The sequence below is a fragment of the Argopecten irradians genome, chromosome 3 (assembly GCF_041381155.1).
Source record: "Argopecten irradians isolate NY chromosome 3, Ai_NY, whole genome shotgun sequence".
Classification (NCBI taxonomy): domain Eukaryota; kingdom Metazoa; phylum Mollusca; class Bivalvia; order Pectinida; family Pectinidae; genus Argopecten; species Argopecten irradians.
Window position 1 is genome coordinate 11,375,129 of NC_091136.1, and position 26,193 is coordinate 11,401,321.

A 26,193-nucleotide genomic window follows, 5' to 3' on the forward strand; every position below is an offset into this window, starting at 1 on the left:
TTTGTTTTACGGACCCTGTAAGATACAGATTATATATCCAACCAATAGAAATAAGTGAAACATATGAAATTTTATTATACATATATGGACAATTTTCTACAAGTATGCCAAATGTTAAAGTCCATCAATACATTGAATAAAGATGCAATTGGTAAAAATAACAGTGACGAATCCCTGTACTGTACATACAGGTCCCAAAACGTCAAAATTGCCGTAATGTCATCGCTGGTGAAACAGCTGTAAACAGTTAAAACTTGCGACGTCAAATATTTGGCAGGCTAAGAGTTAAGATGATTTAATGTACTTTCACGTAAAAAATGTATATTTTGTGCTCCGAAGAACTGGATGGGATGTGCTTAATCGATGTCTTCGGCAACATACTTCAGTGAAAAGGGCGATCATTCCACTTTTATAAGGGGATACAACACGGATATACCACAGCCTCACAAAATCTAGACATTTACATTTGTACATACCACAAATATTGCATACATTGGAGGTCGTCCTTAATGTCCGTGGCTGTAAATAGGACGTTAAATCAAATAATCAAAACAACTTTAATGATTATTCATAAGCATACTTTACATTGACAGCTACAAGTCGCTAATATAATAATTGATCGATGATGCATTTGTTAAAAAAAAATGGAAAATTATTTCCTATATAAATCAAACCTTATTACGGAATAAAATACACGGTCAGCCTATACAAGCCAAAAACAATACCCTAATCGTTTTTCAACGAACATCTTAAAATCATCAAGATCGCAGTGGGAAACCCTGTACTAAACCCCCTTTCTGACAAAAAAGTTCATTGTATATTTCTTTGTTATTCCAAATACTCCAAATGCAGTTTTTCCCAAACTGTCGTTATGGCTCTATATTAGGCGATTGATAGCAAAGTGATTCTATTTCGGCTGTTTCCACATCACTTAGTTCTTCGTTCCAGCCCCACCAAATTATGACTACGCCTCCACCAGGAGTTCCGTATGACGGGCTCCCGCCAAGCCCAACTTCAATAGGAATCAAAGTTTTTCGGTAGGCGGAGACTGATCGACTCGGCCGTGAGTAGCCTCCTCCGCCTCCGGAGCCGCCCCGAAGTGACTCTGCCCCATCACCAAAATATTTGCATGCTGTGTCTATGCGACAATCTCGCCTGATTCTAGTGCTGATGTTATTGTAAGCTGTTTCTGAAATGCACAGATACACGTAATTATAAAAACAATATTCTCGGGAAGGATACAATAAACCCAATTTTGACCCTTTGAAAAATACGCAAAATAGCAAGTAAGTGCAAAATTGTAATTTACATCGCGATGATGACTGACAGACATTGGTTCGGAGCATTTTCCGTATAAGTATTGACTTTAACATGCCTTGGTATGCCCAAAATGATATCTGTACCAGTATCGAATGTGTATATGAATGTAAACATCATTCTGTGAAGAAATGACAGGTTGTTGTAGTGAATTTTAAGTAATGACAAATATAAAATAAAAACTTACCAGAGAAACAGTTATTTGGTCCATAGTCATTTGCACAGAAAAGGCTATGTGTCTTTATAGGAACATTATTCCATACAGATCCTCCACGAGAGCAGGTATCGTAGGCGAAACGTCCTGCTGAACCGGAGGTTCGCTCTCCCATACCGCCAGCTCCACCTACCAGAATATAAAGGAATACGTTTCAAGCTATGTCTAACCCTACCTATTAAGTTAGATTTTAGAGAGAGCTACATATATATACTCTCACTACCACTCTGTCTTAATAATTGATAGAAGATTCAGAAGGTCAATTAGGGACCTTACGAATTGGTCATATTGCTGAATTTGATTGAACGCAATAGTTTGAAAGAGCTGTCAGAAATATTTTCTTGTACATAGACAGCAAAGGTATATGTATATGTATACTGGGAAAATGTCGTTTTCAATCGATGTAGCTACATTTTAGGAGTAGGCGTAGACAATGCAGTTGAGTTACAGTTTACCAGGATGTGATCCCTAAAGACATGTTGTTCAGATCCTTTATAAAACTGAGTGATAAGGATAAGAATTTTTATCAAAGTGAATGTGAAGTAAACCAATTCTGTACCTGATGCATAGCTGCCTCCGTAACCACCACCTGCCGTTGCGATAAGCGATCTCACATTTCCAAACCTTGACCCTTGTCCGTTTCCAGCACTATTTGTTTGATCAGACGATTGATAGCCACCTCCTCCGCCACCAATCACTAACACCTTTATAGTAGTCATCCAGGAATACACATAAAAGTTTCCGGATTGAGTAAATATCGTCCATCCGCCATTTCGTGATCCGAAAATTTTGTTATCTGCAATACAACCGGCATAATTATAATTATAATTTAGTTTTTAATTGATGTTAAGCAATTGTTCCTTTTAAGTGTGTGTGTTCAAAAGGATTTTAAAGGATCGCTCCCGCAGTTATACGTGTTGTCCTGCATTGCATGTCATATTTTCTCAAAATAATTTGAATCGTTTTACCAATTAGGACGTTAAATAACAATGAACTATGAATAATTGCGATTGCAAAAAATATATATCCATAATTTCACATCGCTTCTTGGAATTTTCATTAAGATATCAAAAATTTGTAAAGAAAGAATAGATTCTCGAATAATTTTTGAAATAAATGAGCTTAAAATATTATCACTTATCAATTTTTAAAAGCATGAACCTACGCTAAGCAGAAAATTAATTTAATGTTATCGAATGTCTCAACTATACTCACTCTTTTTTGATATGTTTCACGTAACAATGAGCATGCATCAGTGCATTGACAATCGATATACCTTCAATCGATAGACCTTTTACAGACGGTTACACTAATTATGCAAATACAAAAGAGCAAAATATTACATTTCCCTTTGGTTTGATTTATTAGATTAAGTCCTCTTCATGGAAACGTATTCTTATCGGACCTATACAGTATTATGGTAGAATACAACATAGAATACTTCTTTCCATTAAAACATCACGAAATGGAGAGAAATTTTGACAAAAAAGGCTGGTCTTCACCTAACTCCAGATATATACAAAAACTAGTTACATCTGCTATGGAAGCTTACGTCCAAGTTGTAAAAAGCACATCGGAAGTCATTGAATTTATTAGTTTAAAGATGCTCAACCGCTGACAAATGGTATTTTTGCACTATCAAAAACAGGACCAGACGATTTAGTATTTTTCTTCAGTTACAAAAGTTACTTCCTTTACACCATTACCACCATTGAAAAATTGAGCTTCTAATTTTACTTCAAGTCAAGAATATGAAAAATAATTAATTGCATCCCGGAAAAAATCCGTGTCACTATATCCTTTATGGAAGGAAGTACTGATTGCGCATGCACCAAAGTTTGGTTTCATTAATTAGATTTAACGTCCTATAAATAGCGAGATTGCTCTTGGATAGCAAATTTAACAGCGTGAATGGGAATGCTAATAAGGGTATGTTTTTAGCTAGATTTGCTAGAGTATTTCAAACATAACTTAGTCTCTTGAACGTACCAATGAAAATAATGGGATAGTAATGCAATACTGTGAAGCTATCACCCAATTAAAGTCATTTTAGCATTTCTATGTACAACGTATAAATTAAGTTTTATACATAAAACACCGTAAAAATAACAGCGTATCAATATTACCTCTACTATGTAACCATGGCTGTGATGTAAGTGACACGGCATTAAGCATAGATAATTGCTATGCAAGCGGCATGTCTGAGATGTCCGGCGCACTTGCGTGAATAGTGAATTAAACATTTTATTTTATTAAATTTGTTATTTAGTACCACTTGTCAATGCAATCAACATGATACGCACATTTTTGTTTAATTAATTAATGTCCTATTAAAAGCCATAGTTATGTAAATGGACAGAAATGTGATTTCAATAAAGATAACATGCGGGTAATTGATAACAATTAAATTTAATGTACTTTTAATGTTTTATTAGGATAATTAACAATATCATTTATTCTTAGCTCATGTTATTCATATAAACAACCACTATATCTTTGAAAAAGCTAGTAAGAGGATAGCAAATTTAACCTTTTTTCCGAATACTAATGATTGTATATAATATTGTAAATATGTTTTCTCTGTGTGTTTATAAAGAAAAGAGAAATCAAATGAATTTGAATTTGAATTTGTCCCCTTTCATCATGTCTTCGTTCACTTCTACCATAGTACATCATGGGATTTTTATATTTAACCTCCCGGTATCCTCATATTATTATAACATTGATTTGCTTTATTAGTGCACTTATTTTGTGAGCATCTCATATAAATTGATGATAGGACTACACACCATTAGATCACCTAGCCATAGGTTATGATGATCATTTGCGGTAGTCTTTTGTCCATCGGGATCATTCGACAGAGCTATTACTCTGTTATTGCCCTTTGCAACACTGCCCTGCTGGTAGGGTATTAGACATATACTTGCGGCCGCTATTGCGTGATAGTAAAAGGCGACTTAATAGGATATCATCTTTTCTCTTTTTCCTATCTAATTAAGCGCTCGCCGCCCCTGTGAGGTAGGATGTGGGTTCTGTCCCATGGCCGAGACACACCGAACTCAAAATTGACAGTTTCTGCGCCTGCTTAGCGCTCAACATAAAGGGAGTGTGACAACTGGTGCACCTGTACCAGGTGGGGTTTGTTGCTTGGTGTCATCAGCTGCATGCTTCAGTGATATGGTACAATAGTTCCACTTCACAAGAGGATACAACGCGAACATACCGCAGTCTCCCAAAAAACCCACCTCACAATATATACACTCACCGCATACATAGGAGGCCCTCTTTACAGGATTTTGTTAGGACGATAATCAAAGAAACAGATATATATAACCTGTACAATAGTAATTATTTTTGTGCAAACAAAGAAAATATCAAGAAAACTTTATGAAACTTAATATACCGCCTAGTGTTCTTAGAATCAGCAGATAGTTATTATCGGAATAATTGCCCTTTGTAATAATAAACACTATTATACATTTTTACAAAGAAAAATGGGTAGATACGCATATGTATTTACCGAGCTTAATGGAACTTTTTAGGTAGTCTTATACTTTGGAAAAGTTTTAACATGGCAATTATTTGAAAAGAAAACATAACACGAATATACCGCAGTCTCCCAAAATACGCATCACACACAAAATACTTGCTACACACCGCATACATGGGAGGCCGACCTTTCATGACCCTGGCTGTTAATAGGACATAGATATATGAAATCAAACCAAATCAAATTAATTGACAGTAACCTACACAGTTGTTGCCCTTAGTAACGACGAATTTGGTTTACTCTGTCAGCACAATCATTTGACTAGGCATTCACTAATGATAAATGAGATTGTAGTCTGCTTAACATTTATTATGTCTAGAAAAAAAAATCAAAATAGAAATGATTTCTCAGTTACCTATGGAAAGTTTGACGAGATAGTTATAAAGAAAGCTTTGTATTATAATCAGGTAACCATGGTCATCTTGTTACATTAGTATGTCCACATGATCAATTGTTTACAAGATCGACATAAACTAAATACTACCCACATTAGAGGGTGACAGCGCCTAGTGTTACCACGAGGATATCAATATCACTCGCGGATATGTCAATAATCTAGCAGAGACTAAAGGGTGAACAATTTACCTAGGCAACACATAGAGACAAATAAAACATCTGGGTGACACCTAGGGATAGTGGTTAACCTTGTTCATCCAAGGTGATAATTAATGTACCTTCGTTACACCTGATTATAAATAGTTTACCTGGTTGACACCTAGGAATGTTGTTCCAGGAACGATTTCGACAGACTGCGGTGTTGGTTCCTATGACGCTATGCGCAGGCAAACACTGTACTCGGAACACTGAGCCTTCGGGTACTCGGGAACCCGGCCGAAGATGTGTAACCTTACCAAATATGATATCTGAATCGTGTGGTACAATACAGATGTCTACAAATAATACAAATCATTTTAAATTGATGGAGAGATAATAATGAAGAATGTTCGAAAATGATAAAGTAATGTGAGCGCCTCGTATTATTAGTCTTCGTCCCAAGGTTCTTGTTCACTGCAATATTTCGACGTGAAGACTTGATAATAACGTGTTCTTAGTGTTTAGGTACAAAACGTCTAGGATGATTAGTTACATCGAAAGTATCGTTGATTGGTTGTTTGGTTCGACATTTATCATTTATGCTGATGGAATTGTTAAAAAACACCATAAAAAAACACACATACCAATGTTATATTGTATGACTATCAAATCATTAAAAGAATGATTACAAATAGATAAATAGTTTTGGTAATATTGAGTTAAAGTATTTTGTACTGTTTGCTTGGTACACTACTTTAGTGTACATCTCTCCCAGGCAAGTGTACTTTGGCCGTAAAACCAACAGAATAGATCTAATCAAATACAAACTTAATAGCTTTTATGCTAGTGTCTCTACCGGATCGGTTTAACACCATTTTACCCAACAAAAGTCCGTAAGGTGTAAAAGCATGCATGCAGATATTCTTTAACATTTAAAAAAAACCAGGAACATTGCGTTGGGTCGGTGTGTTTGTTGGATGTGTACATGTACATACCACTGTAAGGGAGATTAATAGTATTCCCTAAGGTTGTGCGGCCGTCACAGGAAGTAGGCTCATCTCCTGCTGTCGAACACGTACCAGAGCACGGACTGGGACATATTACGTCTGAAAAAGGAAAATATCTACTTCATGTATCCAAACACATCAAATAAGGGTGCACAACTCTAAGGCAAAAATAAAATCAGTTATTCAAATTATTATGTGTACTTATTTTCTTAAGGACACCCGTAACAAACCAAAATGTATTTATTAGTTTTATAAAACTACAAAATAAATCATCTTTTGCAATACCCTAACTTCTCCCATAATTACTGTTTGGCATTAAGATATATATATATATATATATATAACCTGTTTGGTTGGTTTTAGAATATACCATATGAACCATAGCAACATACCTGGATACGTCCTACGTAACCCAAAATAGGTTAGCCCAGCTGGCCGTACCAACATTCCTTGCAGTCCTATTTGGGAAATTGTTCTCGTTTGTAGATTTAATCTAAAGTTGGTAAAATAACACTTGGTGGTATATATATATATACGTAAAGCCTAATATGTTGCTACTAATACAGTGAGAAGCATCGTTTTTTACTGACTCCATATCTATAGAAAACGTAAAAATATTTTGAAATAAATTAGATATTTAAAATTGGTCTCTTTCGTGTTTTCTGATGTTGTAAGGTACGTTATGAAATGGACTATGGATAAGATAAGCAGTTTATTCAGGCAGCTGTCTTTTGTAGTGATCAGTTAACATGGGCATATGTTACCTGTAAATCATCTTTGTATTTCGTTCTGTCCAATACAGGTAAATGGTGTCAGCTGTAATAAACTGTACCTCGTGGCCATCTTGAAATTGATGAATATCCTCTTGATTACCAGTTCTGTCTATTCGGATAATGAGTCGTAGATACTGTTCAATTAGATAGATACCTGTTTCCAAAGAACACAACCATTTTAAGTAAAAGGAACTCAATTTCACCATTTTTTAAAGTAGCAGTGGAAGTTAGTGGAAGTTAAGGATAGAAGCCACATTTTCAGAAACATTATTCTCAATATCTTTTGGTTTAATGAAGTCATAGACAAAAACTAGAAAGGTCTCGCGTCAATGAAAAAGAATGTCCGTCCGGTTTTTTGTGTGTGTATGACTTCATCAACTCAAAAAATTAAGAATAATGCTTATAATTTATATCAGATAACTCACTCAGGTACTAATTAGATATAAATTGACACAAATTGATTTGTGCAGCATTGATATCTTATCCAATAATTCAGTTTGGCCAATGATTATGCCGCTTTTAAAATATCCCACGAAATCATTCCGTATGTATGACGTCATAATATTGACGTATAATTCGTTTGGTTTATGGAAAAGTTCAACAATCTAACTAATAAACATGAGTGTAACATATGAAATTGAATTACATATCAATAATTTGTGAGTTTTGTTAAGGTTTAGAATATGTAATTTATACCAGTATCATGTGCGACAATTTTCCCTGGCAACACAAGCGACGGCAAACGATCTAATGACGGCATTCCTGTGTACATGTCAATCCGGACCAGGTTAGGAGTGGTTCCATAGCCAGTAGCGTACATATATCTGTTAAAGATGGACAATTAGGGAAATGCACATGAGATGGTCAAATGTCTACATGTCTGTCAAAGAAATGATTAAACGTCCAGATAAAGATACATGCCGAAAAAGGAAAAATATAATATAAAAAAACATATGATGGTCAAATGTCTACATGTCTGTCAAAGAAACGATTAAACGTTCAGATAAAGATACATGCCGAAAAAGGAAAAAATATAATATAAAAAACATATGATGGTCAAATGTCTACATGTCTGTCAAAGAAACGATTAGACGTTCAGATAAAGATACATGCCGAAAAAGGAAAAATATAATATAAAAAAACATGTGATGGTCAAATGTCTACATGTCTGTCAAAGAAACGATTAGACGTTCAGATAAAGATACATGCCGAAAAAGGAAAAATATAATATAAAAAAACATATGATGGTCAAATGTCTACATGTCTGTCAAAGAAACGAAACGATTAAACGTCCAGATAAAGATACATGCCGAAAAAGGAAAAATATAATATAAAAAAACATGTGATGGTCAAATGTCTACATGTCTGTCAAAGAAACGATTAGACGTTCAGATAAAGATACATGCCGAAAAAGGAAAAATATAATATAAAAAACATGTGATGGTCAAATGTCTACATGTCTGTCAAAGAAACGATTAAACGTTCAGATAAAGATACATGCCGAAAAAGGAAAAATATAATATAAAAAAAACATGTGATGGTCAAATGTCTACTTGTCTGTCAAAGAAACGATTAGACGTTCATATACAGATACATGTCGAATAAGGAAAAAAATATAATATAAAAAACATGTGATGGTCAAATGTCTGCATGTCTGTGAAAGAAACGATTAGACGTTCAGATAAAGATACATGCCGAAAAAGGAAAAAATTAATATAAAAATCATGTGATGGTCAAATGTCTACTTGTCTGTCAAAGAAACGATTAAACGTTCAGATAAAGATACATGTCGAATAAGGAAAAATATAATATAAAAAAAAACATGTGATGGTCAAATGTCTACATGTCTGTTAAAGAAACGATTAGACGTTCAGATAAAGATACATGCCGAAAAAGGAAAAATTTAATATAAAAATCATGTGATGGTCAAATGTCTACTTGTCTGTCAAAGAAACGATTAAACGTTGAGATAAAGATACATGCCGAAAAAGGAAAAATATAAATAAAAAAACATGTGATGGTCAAATGTCTACATGTCTGTTAAAGAAACGATTAGACGTTCAGATAAAGATACATGTCGAAAAAGGAAAAATATGATATAAAAAGCATGTGATGGTCAAATGTCTACTTGTCTGTCAAAGAAACGATTAAACGTTGAGATAAAGGTACATGTCGAAAAAGGAAAAATATAATATAAAAAGCATGTGATGGTCAAATGTCTACATGTCTGTCAAAGAAACGATTAGATGTTCAGATAAAGATACATGCCGAAAAAGGAAAAATATAATATAAAAATCATGTGATGGTCAAATGTCTACATGTCTGTCAAAGAAACGATTAGACGTTCAGATAAAGATACATGCCGAAAAAGGAAAACTATAATATAAAAAGCATGTGATGGTCAAATGTCTACATGTCTGTCAAAGAAACGATTAGACGTTCAGATAAAGATACATGCCGAAAAAGGAAAACTATAATATAAAAAGCATGTGATGGTCAAATGTCTACATGTCTGTCAAAGAAACGATTAGACGTTCAGATAAAGATACATGCCGAAAAAGGAAAACTATAATATAAAAAGCATGTGATGGTCAAATGTCTACATGTCTGTCAAAGAAACGATTAGACGTTCAGATAAAGATACATGCCGAAAAAGGAAAACTATAATATAAAAAGCATGTGATGGTCAAATGTCTACATGTCTGTCAAAGAAAACGATTAACGTTCAGATAAAGATACATGCCGAAAAAGGAAAAATTTAATATAAAAATCATGTGATGGTCAAATGTCTACTTGTCTGTCAAAGAAACGATTAGATGTTCAGATAAAGATACATGTCGAAAAAGGAAAAATATAATATAAAAAAAAGTATGTGATGGTCAAATGTCTACATGTCTGTTAAAGAAACGATTAGATGTTCAGATAAAGATACATGTCGAAAAAGGAAAAATATATAATATAAAAAAAAGTATGTGATGGTCAAATGTCTACATGTCTGTCAAAGAAACGATTAGACGTCCAGATACAGATACATGTCGAAAAAGGAAAAATATAATATAAAAAAACATATGATGGTCAAAAGTCTACATGTCTGTCAAAGACACGATTAAACGTCCAGATAAAGATACATGTTGAAAAAGGAAAAATATAATATAAAAAGCATGTGATGGTCAAATGTCTACTTGTCTGTCAAAGAAACGGTTAAACGTCCAGATAAAGATACATGTTGAAAAAGGAAAAAATATAATATAAAAAAGCATGTGATGGTCAAATGTCTACTTGTCTGTCAAAGAAACGGTTAAACGTCCAGATAAAGATACATGTTGAAAAAGGAAAAAATATAATATAAAAAAGCATGTGATGGTCAAATGTCTACATGTCTGCCAAAGAAACGATTAAACGTTCAGATAAAGATACATGCCGAAAAAGGAAAAATATAATATAAAAAAAACATGTGATGGTTAAATGTCTACATGTCTGTCAAAGAAACGATTAAACGTTCAGATAAAGATACATGCCGAAAAAGAAAAAAAAATATAATGTCCAGACGCATATATATATATATATTTGTCAAGAGTCTAAAGATATGACAGTCAGATGCTTACCTTACGGTTGAATACTGTATATAAAACAGTCAGATGTATAGGATTTGATATATTTATCGAACGAAGGAAAAGGAATTACAAAAATCTAACTGTCGGATGTAGACCAATACTCGTTTTATAAGAGTATAACATAGACTATCGTGGACATTTGAATCTACCATGGTTATTATTTTTGCCAACATGACCTTGCATGGTGTAATTCAAAGCTATTTAGTATGGCATGTTATACCGGTTTGCTTGGTCCAGACTCAGTCCATAGACGCGATTCACTGGACCAGAAAATGTTGTTGTCCGCAGAGTGTTCACATTCAGGGCAATGATATGGTTCCTTGAATAGTCCGAGATAAACAGCCAACGTGTAGACACACTTATGGTCATGTCTAAGACATCTAAGAAAACCAGATATGACAAATAATTACACAATAACTAAGGATACATTAGTTTTGCAACATTATCCGAAACAGACTACTTCGTATGTGTTAATGTTAAAAAATAATCTGGCAACTCATTATCGTGAGATTTTTTTTTATTTCATGTTTTCTTCTTCTTCTAAACTTTAAATTTAAAGGGATTTTTTTTGCCGCCAGTCATATCATGAGATAATGACTAGAGGTAAATAAAGCGGTTGCTATTTTGCGATCTATTTCTTACAGAATAAGGAATAATTTTCAAATAATCAAGATATTTAAGTAATGTTCGGTGGTGATTGATTCTATTAACAATGAAATAACAGACAAAATCAACATAATAGTGTACTTTGTATTTTGTCGTCTAGTCCAAAGTGTCTATAGATGACCCCGACGATATGCGAATCGGTACTATTTGTCATCGAATAAAACCGATATCATACATTGCCCTTCACTTATTTTTTCTTGTATGGTAAAATTGACAAAAATTTGCAAATTTATGCCAGATATCGAATTTTCTTCTTAAACTTGAAATTATGTTCCCTTTCTGCACACACAGAAAAAAATCTTTTTGTGTGTGTGTGTATGTCACGCCTTTTAAAATCACTATACTGATTTTTGTCATGATAATGGGTCACCAGTTTCACCAATTTATCACTGCAACTATTTTGTACTTACATAAGTATTGATCTCCAAGCACGATCTCCTGGGAATGACCATCTTTGTGTATTCGGCTTACGCTATTTTGTTGAATATCTGACCAGTATATCTTTTAAATATGAAAAATAACGTAGATGTTAGACATCGCGTTGTTAAATGTGTATGATAAGCATGACTATTCTAATTTCCTTATATCAATATTATGTTATTGGTACCAGGTGATACTATCCTTACACATCTATCCTTCAATATTTAAAGTTTTGTGACAGGTGTCGAGTTTTGTCAAAATCAGTTATGCAAACTTGTTTTAATTCCGACCAGCGGTTATACGGCCATACATTGGCTTACCAAGTGATCTGATAATTGTAAGTATAATTTCATTTCTTTTGCCAATGTTGAAATAGAAGATTGCCACTGAGCAACCATTTTGAATTTCGTTAGTGTAAGAGCAGATCTAGATGGCATGCAATACCACCAAACTTGAGAACAATACTCCATTTACTTCCATCGTTATTGTAAAAACGAAAATCAAATCGGTTTGATCATAATAGGGAATCCACATCTTTACTTATAAAGTATTAAAACCTCAATTTGCTTTATCTGTCAAGAGCCATACTTACGAATTGAGCGCGATCGTCGTACGCCACAGCGTAGGGTTGCTTTAATCCGACAGCCGGAATAATGGTATAACGGTCTATAACTTGTCTCTGAGGGTCATCGTAATACTGATATATAGCGGGAGCGATCTGATCAACGACCAGCAAAAATGAATTACTCATGAAACCTACAAAACAATGGAAGACAATTATGTGACAATTTACTTTTTTTTCGACTGTCTAATCATTGAGTCAGTTTCACCAGAAATGATGCACATCATTCGCAGAAAACGTACATGGTAAACAGAAATACGAAAGAGTTGTCTTCTTTGGTCAGATTGTCAGGAACACTTTTTTAGGAGAAATATAACTTAACACATTAATTCTAAAAACTTCGATTGTCGATCCAGTGTGAGCTTTTGAAATTGTATAAGCTATCTATTACTTGACAAGCAAAAAGTGAAACTTTCAATAATTGATGGGACTTCTTTGTTCTGGTAATAACCAGCCCTACGGAAATTGTGCCAGATGCATAAAAATATGCGTTATTATTAATTGTAGAAAATAAAAATAATTAAATGTTAACAAGAGAATGTATCCACCATTTCTTCACAGGAAACATTTAACAGGCCTCAGGTCTTGGTATATATTCATACCTTGGGTTATTAAATCAGTGTACTAAGAACGCAAAAAGTCAATAATTGTATATCACTTACGTGTCGAGCATCCGTTATCTATGGAGGACTCGTGGTAACCGAATCCACAGCGACAGCTTCTGGTGGACGGGTTCGGTAGACACAACTGCTCACAACCCCCGTTGGCTTCCATACATGGACCTGCATTTAAATTCTATAACTCATGGACCTGCTTCATAATTTGAGGAAATCAAAGTACTGAACTTATCACTGTGGTAGCTTTCTTATAATTAGGTCTAATGTAGTGAAATGAGTTAACCGTAGTCAAACCAAGGACTCAAGCTGTAGCCTACAATTTCATTTCACATTTTAACTGTGGTATTAGTAAATATAAAGTGACTCCTTCGAATATGTTTTCATTTAAACATACATAAAGCATTTAAACAGGAACTATAACAGTGAATGCATTCTGTGTTGTTGCAAATGCTTATAAAGTGTCATTAATCTTTGTCATTTGGATGATTTTCATAACTTTTATATTCATCTAGTGATTTCAATAGTTTACTGAAAATAACCCAATCGATATGTCAAACTTTTCGCTCAATTATGGCACATATAAATTTAACTGGCAGTATGATTCAGTGTGATAGCACAATAAAGGGCACGCATTTCCACTATCGCAAAAAGACACAACACAAACATACAACAGCCATTCAAAACATAGATTTCCACACATACACATTGCATACATGGGAGATCTTCATCAATGACCTTAATTGCAATGCAGATTTTATTTTTTCTGTTTGACTTACTGGTATTAATGACGTTATCAACATGATTAATTTCCATATGAATGATTGCGCTGTCAGCAACGTATCTTGTCTCAAGGGGGATTCCTGTCCGCGTGTTAACCAGAGTCAGATATCGGGAATCGTTGCTTACAACTACGTAATCCTAAGCAAAAATAAACAAAAAGTACATAAACAAAAATATCTTTTCATATGAAAATTAAGTAATGTATTTTAAATAAAAAATAAATTGTAAATTGGAATTAAATCATAACACCGATACCAACTTTTATCATAGCCATAAACGTCACGTGCCAAAACCCCTGTCGAATCACATCCGGTGGTGAACTATTTAAGTAGTCGATGGAAACGAGTTCTCGTGACCGGAAGTCAAACGTGATGAGCCTCTGAGCTGCACAGTCGATAGTGAGAGCCGTGAATTGTCTGTTGGTATATCCTATCCTGAATTGGCCATTTCCATCTAGATTGGCTCCCTCAATTAATCCCAAGGACGAGTTTAACCAAAATAGCCTCCTGGAACACAATCAGTCATATTCATAGTAAAAGCGCTAGCAAAGTACCCTCGCTTTTGTTTGTTTGATTAATTAACGTCCTATCAACAGACATTGTCATGTAAGGACGGCCTCCCGTGTATGCGGTGTGTAGTGTGTATGAAATACGTGGTGCAGTATAATCATATTGTGCATTCTTGTATACTAGAACTCTTTTCCTTCGCATCATTTATTCGATTTGCTTTCTAATACATTTATTTAAGTTCTACGAACAGCAAGGGCATTGAAGAACGGTCTCACGTTCAGCTGGTGTCTTGCATGATTGAAGTATGAGGTGCCTGTTTTGGGAGATTGCGGTATGTTCATGTTGTGACTATTATATAGTGGAACTATTTGTCTTTGGATAGTGCTTAATCACTGAAGCATGCCGCCGACGCCACCATTCCCTTAATGCTGAGCACTACGCAGGACCACTAAAGGATAATAATGACTGGTATATATGCTTCTTCTTTTCTTGATATGCATTATCTCCTTAAGCGGATGTTATTTCAAAAGACAATTATAATGGAATAATGCATTCACTAAATTCATGTCTTCGGCAACAAATTGCAGTGATATAGCAAAATAAAAGTACAAAGACACAACTAGAAAAATACCGCAGCCTCCCAAAACTAGCACAGAACCAAAGTTACTGTTGATATGCCCTCGACAGGTCCGTCACCCTTGACAGATACAGACGGACTCCTCGAGTCACCACTGTCTTCATTTATACGTCACAGTCATGCTACATGTATAAAAAACTTAAACTATATACATATAAAAAAGACAAATGTGTCAAATTAAAGAAAGCTATTGTAGGTTAAATAGGCTTAGATATTCCTTTGGTTTTAGAACTATCGATATATAGACAGTTTACCTGGACAGTTATACACTACAAATTGGGCAAATTTGGGTCTCAAATACACCCATTTGGGCAGATACAAACTGGAATCCAGAAGTACTAATTAATTTCATATTACAATTATCATTTTGTATATTCATTTATGTATTATGATAAAGTTTGAGATATTGAAATAGAGGCATGCTGCATGCCTGCGTCCATAAGTTATCTTATTTAATCTTATTAAAACCTTTCGTAATAGCCAGTACCTGTTATGAGGATCGACTTTAATGTCGTCTGCCCAGACTTGTGCCATCAACCACTTCCGATATTTCCCCTCGTAATTGGCAACAGAGATATGTTCCGACCCATGTTCTATCCAGTATATATTCCGGGACATCCAATCCACAGCAATGCCTAAATATAAACATGTAACGAAACACTGAGAAACGAGGGAAAATAATTTAATTTGATATTATTATGTTTGTACAATTTTTACAGTGATTCCTAAGGTCATTAGTACTAATACAAATGTTATCTTGTTTGATACAAAACCTGATACACCTGAATCACGTCAAGCAAGTCGTTATCTATTATAACTAATCGAAAGTCAGACTCACTTTTGACTGGTGCTGGTGTCATGATAAGGTCACGTGTTATCCAGTTTCCGGTCAGAGAATCTTGGGTGACCTCTATTATTGCCTGGAATATCAATTTTTATTCACATTTGATAAAAAGAGGAAACGCAGCAAATGTTAGTTTGAAATTAAATCAATTTTGCATGAGTGAGATCATTAAAATACTATTTCGAAAATTAAACTGACTATCACTTTATTTTCAGTTGTTGCAATGGTCACAAGTCACATCGCCAGAAGTATATGTTTGTACATCAAGAAATAAATATATCTATTTGAAACTTTCTGTGCTAGAAACAAGCTCCCCTCACTGACTTGCCATCTGCTTTACTATGCATTTTGAGATCGTTATACGATAATGGTATGTTATTATATGATATTCAATATAAGAACTGTCAGTCGTTGCTGTCAGGCATACCTCACTTTCATAGCTATATGCAAATAATTTTTCGTTGACGAGGTCAGTGGTAAATACGGAAAGGTTTGCCCCGTAAATAAGAGTGGCCTGGGGGAGTTGTGACGTAGTGAGATGGTAGCTATCCATACGGTACAACCCTCTTGTTGTCGTGTAGAAAACGTAACCATGGGAACTATATTCCGATGCTGAAATAAAAGCATTGTCATTGAACTGCTAGTACAACCACTGAAAAATAACAATAGATACTCAAATTTTGATCATTTTATGGGTTATGGTGACCATATCAGATTTATCAGAAGAACACCAAACCCCTATTGCACATCTACATATTACCACTATAATTATAATATATTAGCATGTAAACTTCCAGAGGAAATGAATCGGATTTGACGGAAACCAATTGTTGACAGACACGGTGATTAATAAACGGGTCTAGCATGCATAATTAGTGTATTAAAGACTAATTAATACATACCACATTCTGTTGTGAGGGAGCCGTTGTTATACGTAGATCGCAAACGACAGAAACAGTCAACGCATTCTGTAAATAAAATGGCAATACCTAGTGATAAGAGATATGGAAAAAATTTTTTAAGGAAAACGCATTCTAGGAAACAAATCGAACCAGTATTTTTTCACATATTGAATTGCATATAAAATTTCTTAATGACATGCAATACTGGCTTCAAGGAAATGTAGAGTGCCTCTTCTGATTGTTTTGATAAAGAGAATGGATATTTAATGGAATCGCATCAACGTTTTGTCAGTAACGGAAATTCTGTAATCCGTTATTCGGTCATGAGCAAACCCTGAAACAAATTTGTTAATAAAGTTCCATAACTATGTTTTTAATTGTTTGATGAAACATAAGATAGAAAATTCCCTTCAATTGGTTTCTTTATCAACTCACCTGCCTCCATTCCTTGAAGTTGGGGTTGTTCTCGAACAATTGAAATATCACTGAAAGAGGTAGACAATGACCGTAGCTGTTGACTTTCTGCACCGAGTCCCAGGGACAGAGCTCCTGCTCGGCTATTATCTCTCCACGACAATAACAAACGGCTCTAGGTAGGGACGGAAATTTAAATCAAAACTCGGTAAAAAGAGTAATATGAAACAGGTTTAGAAATGAACATAAATAAAACAATATAAAACAGAAATAAAACAAATGTATCTGGAGGGAAACATACAAGTAGCAGGTGGTAGGGTCCGAAATGTATCACATAAAAGGTATAAATATGCTAGTTTGTAAATATTTAACTCTAAAGTGCGTATTAAGAATATGGTGGATTAGATTTCATTAATTTACGCATTTAAAAAAATGAAAATGATCTAAATAGTGTTTAAAATCCTCGAGGTTTACTATGTTTGGTGATACTCGGGTAGAATATTCCTATCCATTATATCCCCAAATGAAAGAGTCTTATAATACAGGATGCCCAAAGGTTCCTGGTTTGATTTGATTTATAATATTTACGTTCTATTAATAGCCAGGGTCAATTAAGGAAGACCTCCCCTGTATGCGGCGTCTTGCATTTGTTAAGTGCGAGGTGCATGTTTTGAGAGATTGGTAATTTGCATGAAGTGTCTTCTTGTATAGTGTAACTCTTGTCCATTTTTAGTGCTGAATCACTGAAGCATGCTGCAGAAGACAACAAGCAACACACAGCACTTGTTTATCGCTCAGTTGGGTTTGAGCTTAGTTTTGTTTTCAGTAAATGTAATATTAGTCTCTGCAGGGATTTCTGCATATCTGTGTCTTCTGCTTACCTGATAGACAACCATACTGGACCAGACAAAAGATGCTGTGGATCTGTCAATGTTTACAAACATAGGATAGCGTCTTTCTCCAGTTGTATCACAGGACTCAATCGTGTTACTTCCACTGTTGATCCAGAATAGTCTGAAATATACTGGCTAAATTATCTCTTCAAATAAGCTTTGTCAAAACAATAATCATCAAAATGAACAGTTACACACTTCATAACATAATTCGGGAACGGACGATTTTTAGGTATCTGAGAATGGTACTTTTTTACATGGTGTAGAATCAAAGTCATCCATTTGCTACTCACATTGATTCTTGTTTGTTGCATTCAATTAATGTTTTATTAACAGCCAAAGTCATGTAAGGATGGCCATCCATGATGCGGTTTGTTCCGTGTATGACGTGCAGGTGTATGTTTTGGGAGACTGCAGTATATCCGTCTTCTTGTAAAGTGGAACATTTACCCTTTTTATAGTGCTTAATCACTGAAGCACGCTGCCGAATCAGCAAGCAAAACACCCAAACCAGTCACATTAGCTTGACAACGGGCGAATCAGTCGTCCCAATCCCTCAATTACTACCAATTTTAAAGACATAAAGACGATGGAGTGTTTCGGCCATGGAACATAACTCAGAGCCTTCCTTAAAGTTGCTAGTAGTGTCGACAGGATTATACCATCCTTCTTACCCTTATAAATTCATATTCTTTCTTTTCAATAAAGATGTTTTTAAGTTCAACATAAGCATTCTGGATGGTTACTAAATATTTATTTCGACCAACTTACCATTTTTCTTAGATTAGCCAAACAAAAGTTATCATCATAAACAAAATGGCGGTTTTCGGTCCAGATTGCATTATAATTATACACTTCAGGCAATGCTTGTGTAAAATAATTCAAAAATAGTTCAACTGATTTCTCTTAGCTTAGCAATTCAAGATAAAAAATGATTCACTATAACTGCACATGTTGGCCGACATTTTCATGAAAAGGCGTGACTAATAACTACTTTTTTAAGGAATATGGAATGAATACAAAATACGGAATTAGGGTTTCTCATTGTGCGGAAAGAATTTCAGGATCACACCTTCAACAATATGGCGACACCTAGGATATTATGATTGCTGACGTTTTTCCATTTTGTACATTGTATTTTGAACTCATTGGTCAACAAGTTCGCCAACATGTTGGATTTGGATACGTTGGCACTATATGTAGTTTCCTCGTATGTTAAAGTTATATATCATGTAATTTTCACTATGATAAACTGTCATAAAATAGTATGTGATGGTTCAAGTCAATAAAAGTACCAATATGCTATAAACATAGTAGTAAATGTTTGCTTGAAATATTTCACGTTTTGAAAGAACCGCAACAGTCAACGCCATTTGAGCAGCTGAGTTGTATTGAATGTTATATATGCATGTTTCATTAAAACAAAACAAGTGAACGAAATACCTGTTCTCAGCTCGGTCTATAGTTAACATATATGGCGATCCCCCAATCATTAACGTTCGTCGATCACGTCCAGTAAGGGTTGAGCGTTCCACTTTTGGCAACGTGCCAAAGTCAGTCCAAAAGAGTAAACTACAAAAAAACCAATGCATCATATAGTACAGAGTATCACATAAACATGGTTTAAACAAACAAGTTAAAACCAAGACAAATTAAATTCTGAATGGTGAAAAATAATCTCGAAAAAAGTTAAACTTGTATTCATGATCTTTTATGTATTTATGGGATATTTACAAAAAAAAAATATTTTCTTTGTATTTTGTGTTTAAATGATAAAAGATATACAAGAGTGACCTATACACATTATGACTAATATCTCTTCCAGGTTCGTGATTTGTATGTTCCTATTTCCGATGATTATTCGTATTCATGGTGGTAATACCCACCCTGCTTCCGGATGGACAGCTATACCGCCAGGCCTATCCACTAACGTATCGACAATAACATGATGATCAGTCAGGTTTGATATCCGTGCCATGATGATAGCGTTATAATCAGGATCAGTCCAGAACACAAGGCCTCTCACATCGTCTATATCCAATCCTTTAACGTAATAATAATTATATTAAAATATATCCGCCCGAGGTCATTATTTGATATTTTGTTATGACACTGACCGAATCAAATTTCCTTAATATTAAATATAATTATTGTTTTAAAAATTTGCTTCATGCTTAGTAATCTAGAAATACATGAAGAATGGCTCGATTATATCTTTCCGAAGAACTCGACATTGAGGTATTGTGACGTCTACATCGCTATATCGACTCGGAGAGACGTCACAATAGGAAATATAAACTCGGTGTTTCTAAAAATGGAAACATCTAGTCAATATGCTAGTTATCGCCCTTCACGTGACAGTGTGATAGTCAATAAGAATGATGGATAATAGGAGCATATCTAATACATATCTTAATGCTCAGGAAAAAAGAGAAAATCATTATAGTTCCCTCCAACATAATATATGTAATTAAAATATGGTAGCATGGGTAAGCAAATGAAAACATGCGAAATATTTTTCATGACTAAAACATGCAATAAATTAATAATATGATAATTAGTATATCACTTGTACCTCGAATTTAAATGGTATATTTCACGACTTTTGTGTCAATATAAACATTTTCATCCTAGATCTTATTAATATGTAAGGGAATAAATACATGGAGGGGATGAATACCGTAATAATATCAACAAGAGGTCCATGGGCCTTGACGGTCATCTGACTATTGGCACAACACCTCAAACAAAATAGCAGTGGCAAACAATTCAGAAAATACAAAACAACTATTTTAATAGAAAAAAATAGACAATAAATGAAGATTCCTTGATCCCCACCATGCTACTACAATTCCAATATCCAAAAGATCTGTAGGCCTCATAGAAGTTGTTTAAAGATTTTAGCCTATTTGACCCCTGTGACCTTAAATGTAGTGTGTAGTCCTTCATCCCATCAGGCTCAATATACGTAAGTACTCTAGGCCTTTTGGTTCTTGAGAAGAAGTCGATTAAAATATTTAACCTATTTGATCCCTGTGACCTTAATAAAGGTCAAGGTCATTTGTATTCTTTTTACGCACGGCGGACGGCGCACGGCGGATAAGGACGGACGATGCATGATGACAATAGGTCTTTTTTCGGGTCAGATGATTCTTAAAAATCGCAATATATTCTCAAACAGTTCCTGCATCTCAGCAAGAACCAATGCGTGCATACTATTAATACCAAACAGTTATATAAATCCAAACGACCTCAGCTGCTTTCCTCAAAGATTTCTGGAGGTACTAAAAGGCCAAATTGTTCATAGAAGTCAACTGCTATCACAAATGTGCAAAAATAAGTTATAAAAGTTAGTACAATGAACATTCCCCCGGCGTGAAAGCTGTGGGTAATGGAATTCACATTTTGTAAGGATTTTGATTCTGAGAGCAAAGATGGATTATTTATTTTTTTCATTAAGATCAATTTTGGCCTCGCCCTTCAGGCCTAATGGTCAGTAAATATATCCATAATGTTCAAATTCTATCCCAATACTAATAATCATACAATGTTTGAATAGTGTCCTCTAGGACTAATGAATGAATACATTTATATATTCATAAAGGTATTTTACTTATAAAAGACTTTTATCAAATTGAACACCTTCGCAAAGGAAAACCTCTTGATACAAGATTGTTTTTTCTTTTTGACAATTTTTTTTTATATCTCTAACGTATAAAGAGTACCTTATTTTACCAAATTTGATTCAAGAAGAAAATTGTTTGGTACTTTGTCACAGGTGACCTATGCTGAAACACATTTCGCTGCGTAGTGTATTAATGGTCAACTGCGTGACAGAAAAGATAATGAGATGAAGTCAATATTTATCCGTATGCTTGCAAACATTCTCAACATATATCCACACTGCATACAAAGGATGTCAACCTGTATTACCTGAGATGGTGATAGAAATTTGGGCGAAATAAAAAAATGCATTAAAATATTATATTATCGTTTGAAAAGTAATCGGATACCTGGATAATTTAATATCTGAGTGAAATGCAAACTCAGCATTCTTAAATCACTATTTATCACCTACCATTTATAGTTCCAAATGTCTCCACGCACTCTGGCTGATTCCATAACTCGTTGGCATATGTTATCTTCTGTAAATGCCAAAAAAATCGTGTAAGAATAATTGATAGTGGCTTTACTTATATATATCAACACAATGGAATTAAGCAAAAAATACTAAAGTCTTAAGGTGATACAACGTAGACGTATAGCAACAAATGAAAATCCAGATAGTTGTATTTCTTTATTTACCAATGCTGGATAACGAATTTGTCTTCATAAAACATTTTGATAATTTATAAAAAAAAGACTTAATTCAGTGTACGAAAACATACTCTTTCCTACATGTGTATATAAAGTTGGATCAGAGTCGAACGTCATATAATTGTTTTGCGTTTTACTTCTATTGTATATTTGCTTTAGTTTAACGGCCCATTGGCCGCCAGGGACATTTCTTCTGTCAATCACAACATCTGTTTTGAATAACAAAGTTTCCAAGAAATACTTTGTATTGGGATAAGTTCAACATCTCAAATTATCCTAGCGAGTTTTGATTTTGTATACGTACACAAATAGTCTTGTGAGTCCTATCGACCAATACACAAGTCTGGCCGAGTGGATACACCGACAATGACGTAAACATTCGGTCTGGATACTCTGCCAGGTGATTTGTCGAGTCCTGAATAAAAAGGATTTGAAAGTAGAATGTCAACACTAAAATTACAAAAAAGAAATAATTCAATTAGTTTCAACCTGTATATAATCTACTTTATACTAGTAGATTGAAATCTTGGAATAAATAAATCGTATTGGAGCGAAAAGGTCTTAACAAGTCTATGGACGTTCACAAAATATGCCGACCTTACAATATATCACACACTACCAGATGTCTGACAGCGAGTTAGTTGATTTTTGTTTGATTTTTTTAATAAACAACGTCCTTATTAACAGCCATGGTCATGTAAGGACGTCCTCCCATGTATATGTTGTGTAGCGTGTATGTAGTTTTTGATGCGTGTTTTGGAAGACTGCGGTATATTCGTGCTCTGTCTTCTTATATAGTGTTGCGTTTTTATAGTGCTATATCAGTCAAGCATGCTGCCGATGAAATCAATCAAGGTATTCCACGGTCACATAATACTGACAACGGGCGAACCAGTCGTTCAACTCCCTGTATGCTGGGCGATTAGCAGGAGTAGAAACTACCACTTTTACAGACTTTGGTGTGTCTTGACGAGAAGACAGAGCCAAGAGACTAACTCACGAGGTAGATCGCTCAACAGAAGGCCAATTTGATGTCTGCTAAAACCTCGAGCATATCGAATACACTGAAACTGTGTCACATAGAATGAGATAGAATCTTGCACGGCCATTGATAGATATTTTTCTTGATTAAACGGTAGTTCATGTCCATGAGTAATACAGAATAAACAATGACGTATAAACACTATACATTGGCCTATTGCATCAAGCAGGCTCAGCCAGTCAGTGAAATCAATTTGACCTTTTAATCTATAGAGTATTTGATTCTATCACATCAGCGAATACAGAAGATTTGAAATGAATTTATCCATTTGACCTCGCGCCTATGACCTCTAAGGATCAGCCAGGACCAAATATTGAATATGATGTTAAACGTTTGACGGGGTTTCATTCCCGGCGTGAAAAAGGCAGGGGTCACCTACCCAATCACGTAGGTTTATTTCGGGCTCTTGAAAATTGTATAAATTGTTTTGCAATCGATGTAAATAAACATTTTTTTAATTTCAAATTCCCCATGGCAAGTCAGATTAATGATCTTCAGTATTGCAGTAACAAACAATGATAAACTGTTGATAAATATCAAATGTTAATAAGGTGACTGCCGACAAATTTTAACATTTCATATCACCTTTAGTAACGTACTCACCATATTGTAGTTAAATTTGCTGAACACCGTACTGTCCGATGTGGTTTCCATCACTATCGGACCAGGGGAGGTAAACGGATTCAGGCCTGTATAATAAAGTCGATTGTTTAGTGTGAATGTCGGTATGTTTTGGGAGACTGTGGTATATTTGTGTTGTGTCTCCTTGTAATATTGGCACTCATTCCTATTATAGTGCTATTTAACTGAAGCATGCCGCCAAAATCACTACATGTTTTGTCCATCTCCAGTATATACTGTATATTAAATTATGAGTGCTTGCTTGGTACAGTGTACCAGAAAAAATAGTTCAATCAATCATAAGTATGCACGAAACATTTTAATTGGGAATTTACTACAATACGTGCGTATCGCATGAATCGTAATGTTGTATAATGACTATATCAATAGCAGGTACAATATGCGTACATTACATGTATACATAATGCATTAATCGACTATCCCGAGTCTATGACGAGATGACGAGACTATGACGAGACTATGACGAGATCACAGAATACTATTATCAAGATCCGAATCATTAATAGTTAGTCATGGAGTGAACAGCTTAACGACATGAGTTGTGTATCTGATATCACAGATTTCTGATTCATGGTCGCTAATTCCTTCGGTTTGCTAATACAATGTTGTTAATCGTATTATCTGATTGTTAAATACGATGTCACGAGACATATTATGACCCTTTCTTGGATCCAAACACACACGTATATAAGCACCAAACAAAATAAAAAAAAACAACCTATGACACTATAAATTTAATTACTAAGTAACAAGGTAAAATGTAATATATTACTTACTGTTTACGATGAGTATATCTAATTTTCAGCTATATATTTTCAATACAAGTGGTTCATATGATTTCATGTTTCAAGCAGAAAATACTAACCTGCGGTCAATGAGGTTGTCATGACCAGTGTTGTTAATATGTAAAGAAACGTGTCCATAATTACCACACTGCGACAATGGTTTGTTTACTTGATATTCTAATACAATGTTAAAGTCCATATGTAGTTTTTACATAGCCTATTTCGAAGTAGTAAGATATGTCGCACCACACTGGAGGGGATTCGTGCGAATGATGGACGAAATCTGTGTTTCTTGTCACAATATTCTAAACATTGGCTACCTTGATTCTTATTTCTATTCTTCTTAATTGGTTACTTTATAAAACAAATTAAGTCTGTTTGAAATTTTACGAGCATATCAATGTTCTGTGTGTTGCTTACAATCTCATTATTTTGTTAATATGAAAAACTTGGTTATGCATTTTCTATTTAAATTACATTATACAAGTCAATTCCTAACACATCTTGCAAATTCTTAACACATCTTGCAAAAAGGAGCTTTAGAAAAAAAGGTGACAAAGTTTAGAAAATGATCTTACTGTTCTTTCAAAGTGACTCTTAACGTTCTAACGTCTATATTGACACTGTGTCATTTTTGGCCTTCAGTGGAGTTGTCGCCCATGTGAGGACAGGTTTGGTTGTAGCCTTTTTATCATAAGACATACTTTTGATGAAAATAATATTAAGCATTACATATATCTAAAGATAAACACAACAAAACCATTAAGTAATTATTTTATCATCTTTCATTCCATCCTTAGGATGAACATACATTTAGCAAAGACTATAAAATTGGTAGTTTTTGCTGCAGTTTAGCGCTCGGCATAAATGAAATGAAACGACTGGTTCACCCGTTATCAGTATAGTGTGACCAGGTGGGGTGTGTTGCTCAGTGTCTTTGGTAGCATACTCCAGTGATGAAACACTATAAAAAGAACAAGAAGACACAACACGAATATACATAAGTCTCCAAAACCACGCACCACACACTCCACACAAGGTACACATCGCATGCATGACCTTGGGCGGTTATAGGACGTACATATAATATAGAA

At 34.5% G+C, this 26,193-nt stretch overlaps 1 protein-coding gene across 1 annotated transcript; it reads right to left on the bottom strand.

Moving 5' to 3' along the window:
* Positions 1-639: 639 nt before the first annotated feature.
* LOC138317550 (low-density lipoprotein receptor-related protein 4-like) lies at positions 640-25,317 on the bottom strand. The gene is made up of 26 exons (XM_069259302.1): positions 25,180-25,317; positions 24,276-24,361; positions 22,935-23,045; positions 22,392-22,458; positions 20,200-20,356; positions 19,757-19,885; positions 18,302-18,434; positions 17,442-17,595; positions 17,007-17,072; positions 16,532-16,716; positions 16,099-16,180; positions 15,748-15,895; positions 14,374-14,620; positions 14,111-14,252; positions 13,380-13,499; positions 12,688-12,851; positions 12,086-12,176; positions 11,230-11,389; positions 8,092-8,219; positions 7,387-7,549; positions 7,015-7,115; positions 6,611-6,721; positions 5,786-5,971; positions 2,091-2,327; positions 1,505-1,660; positions 640-1,189 (listed from the first exon to the last, which is right to left on the bottom strand). The coding sequence occupies exons 1-26, from the start codon at positions 25,235-25,237 to the stop codon at positions 870-872; spliced, it is 3,702 nt and encodes a 1,233-aa protein (XP_069115403.1). The 5' UTR covers positions 25,238-25,317; the 3' UTR covers positions 640-869.
* Between the last annotated feature and the right edge of the window lie 876 nt (positions 25,318-26,193).

Bases quoted from the DNA above. Each gene is read 5' to 3' on its own strand.
- LOC138317550 (XM_069259302.1), bottom strand. From the start codon at position 25,237: ATGGACACGTTTCTTTACATATTAACAACACTGGTCATGACAACCTCA. The intron at 12,177-12,687 runs GTAAGTATGGCT...CATATTTAAAAG, and splicing joins ACGACGATCGCGCTCAATTC to ATATACTGGTCAGATATTCA. The intron at 1,190-1,504 runs GTAAGTTTTTAT...TGTGCATTTCAG, and splicing joins ACCAAATAACTGTTTCTCTG to AAACAGCTTACAATAACATC.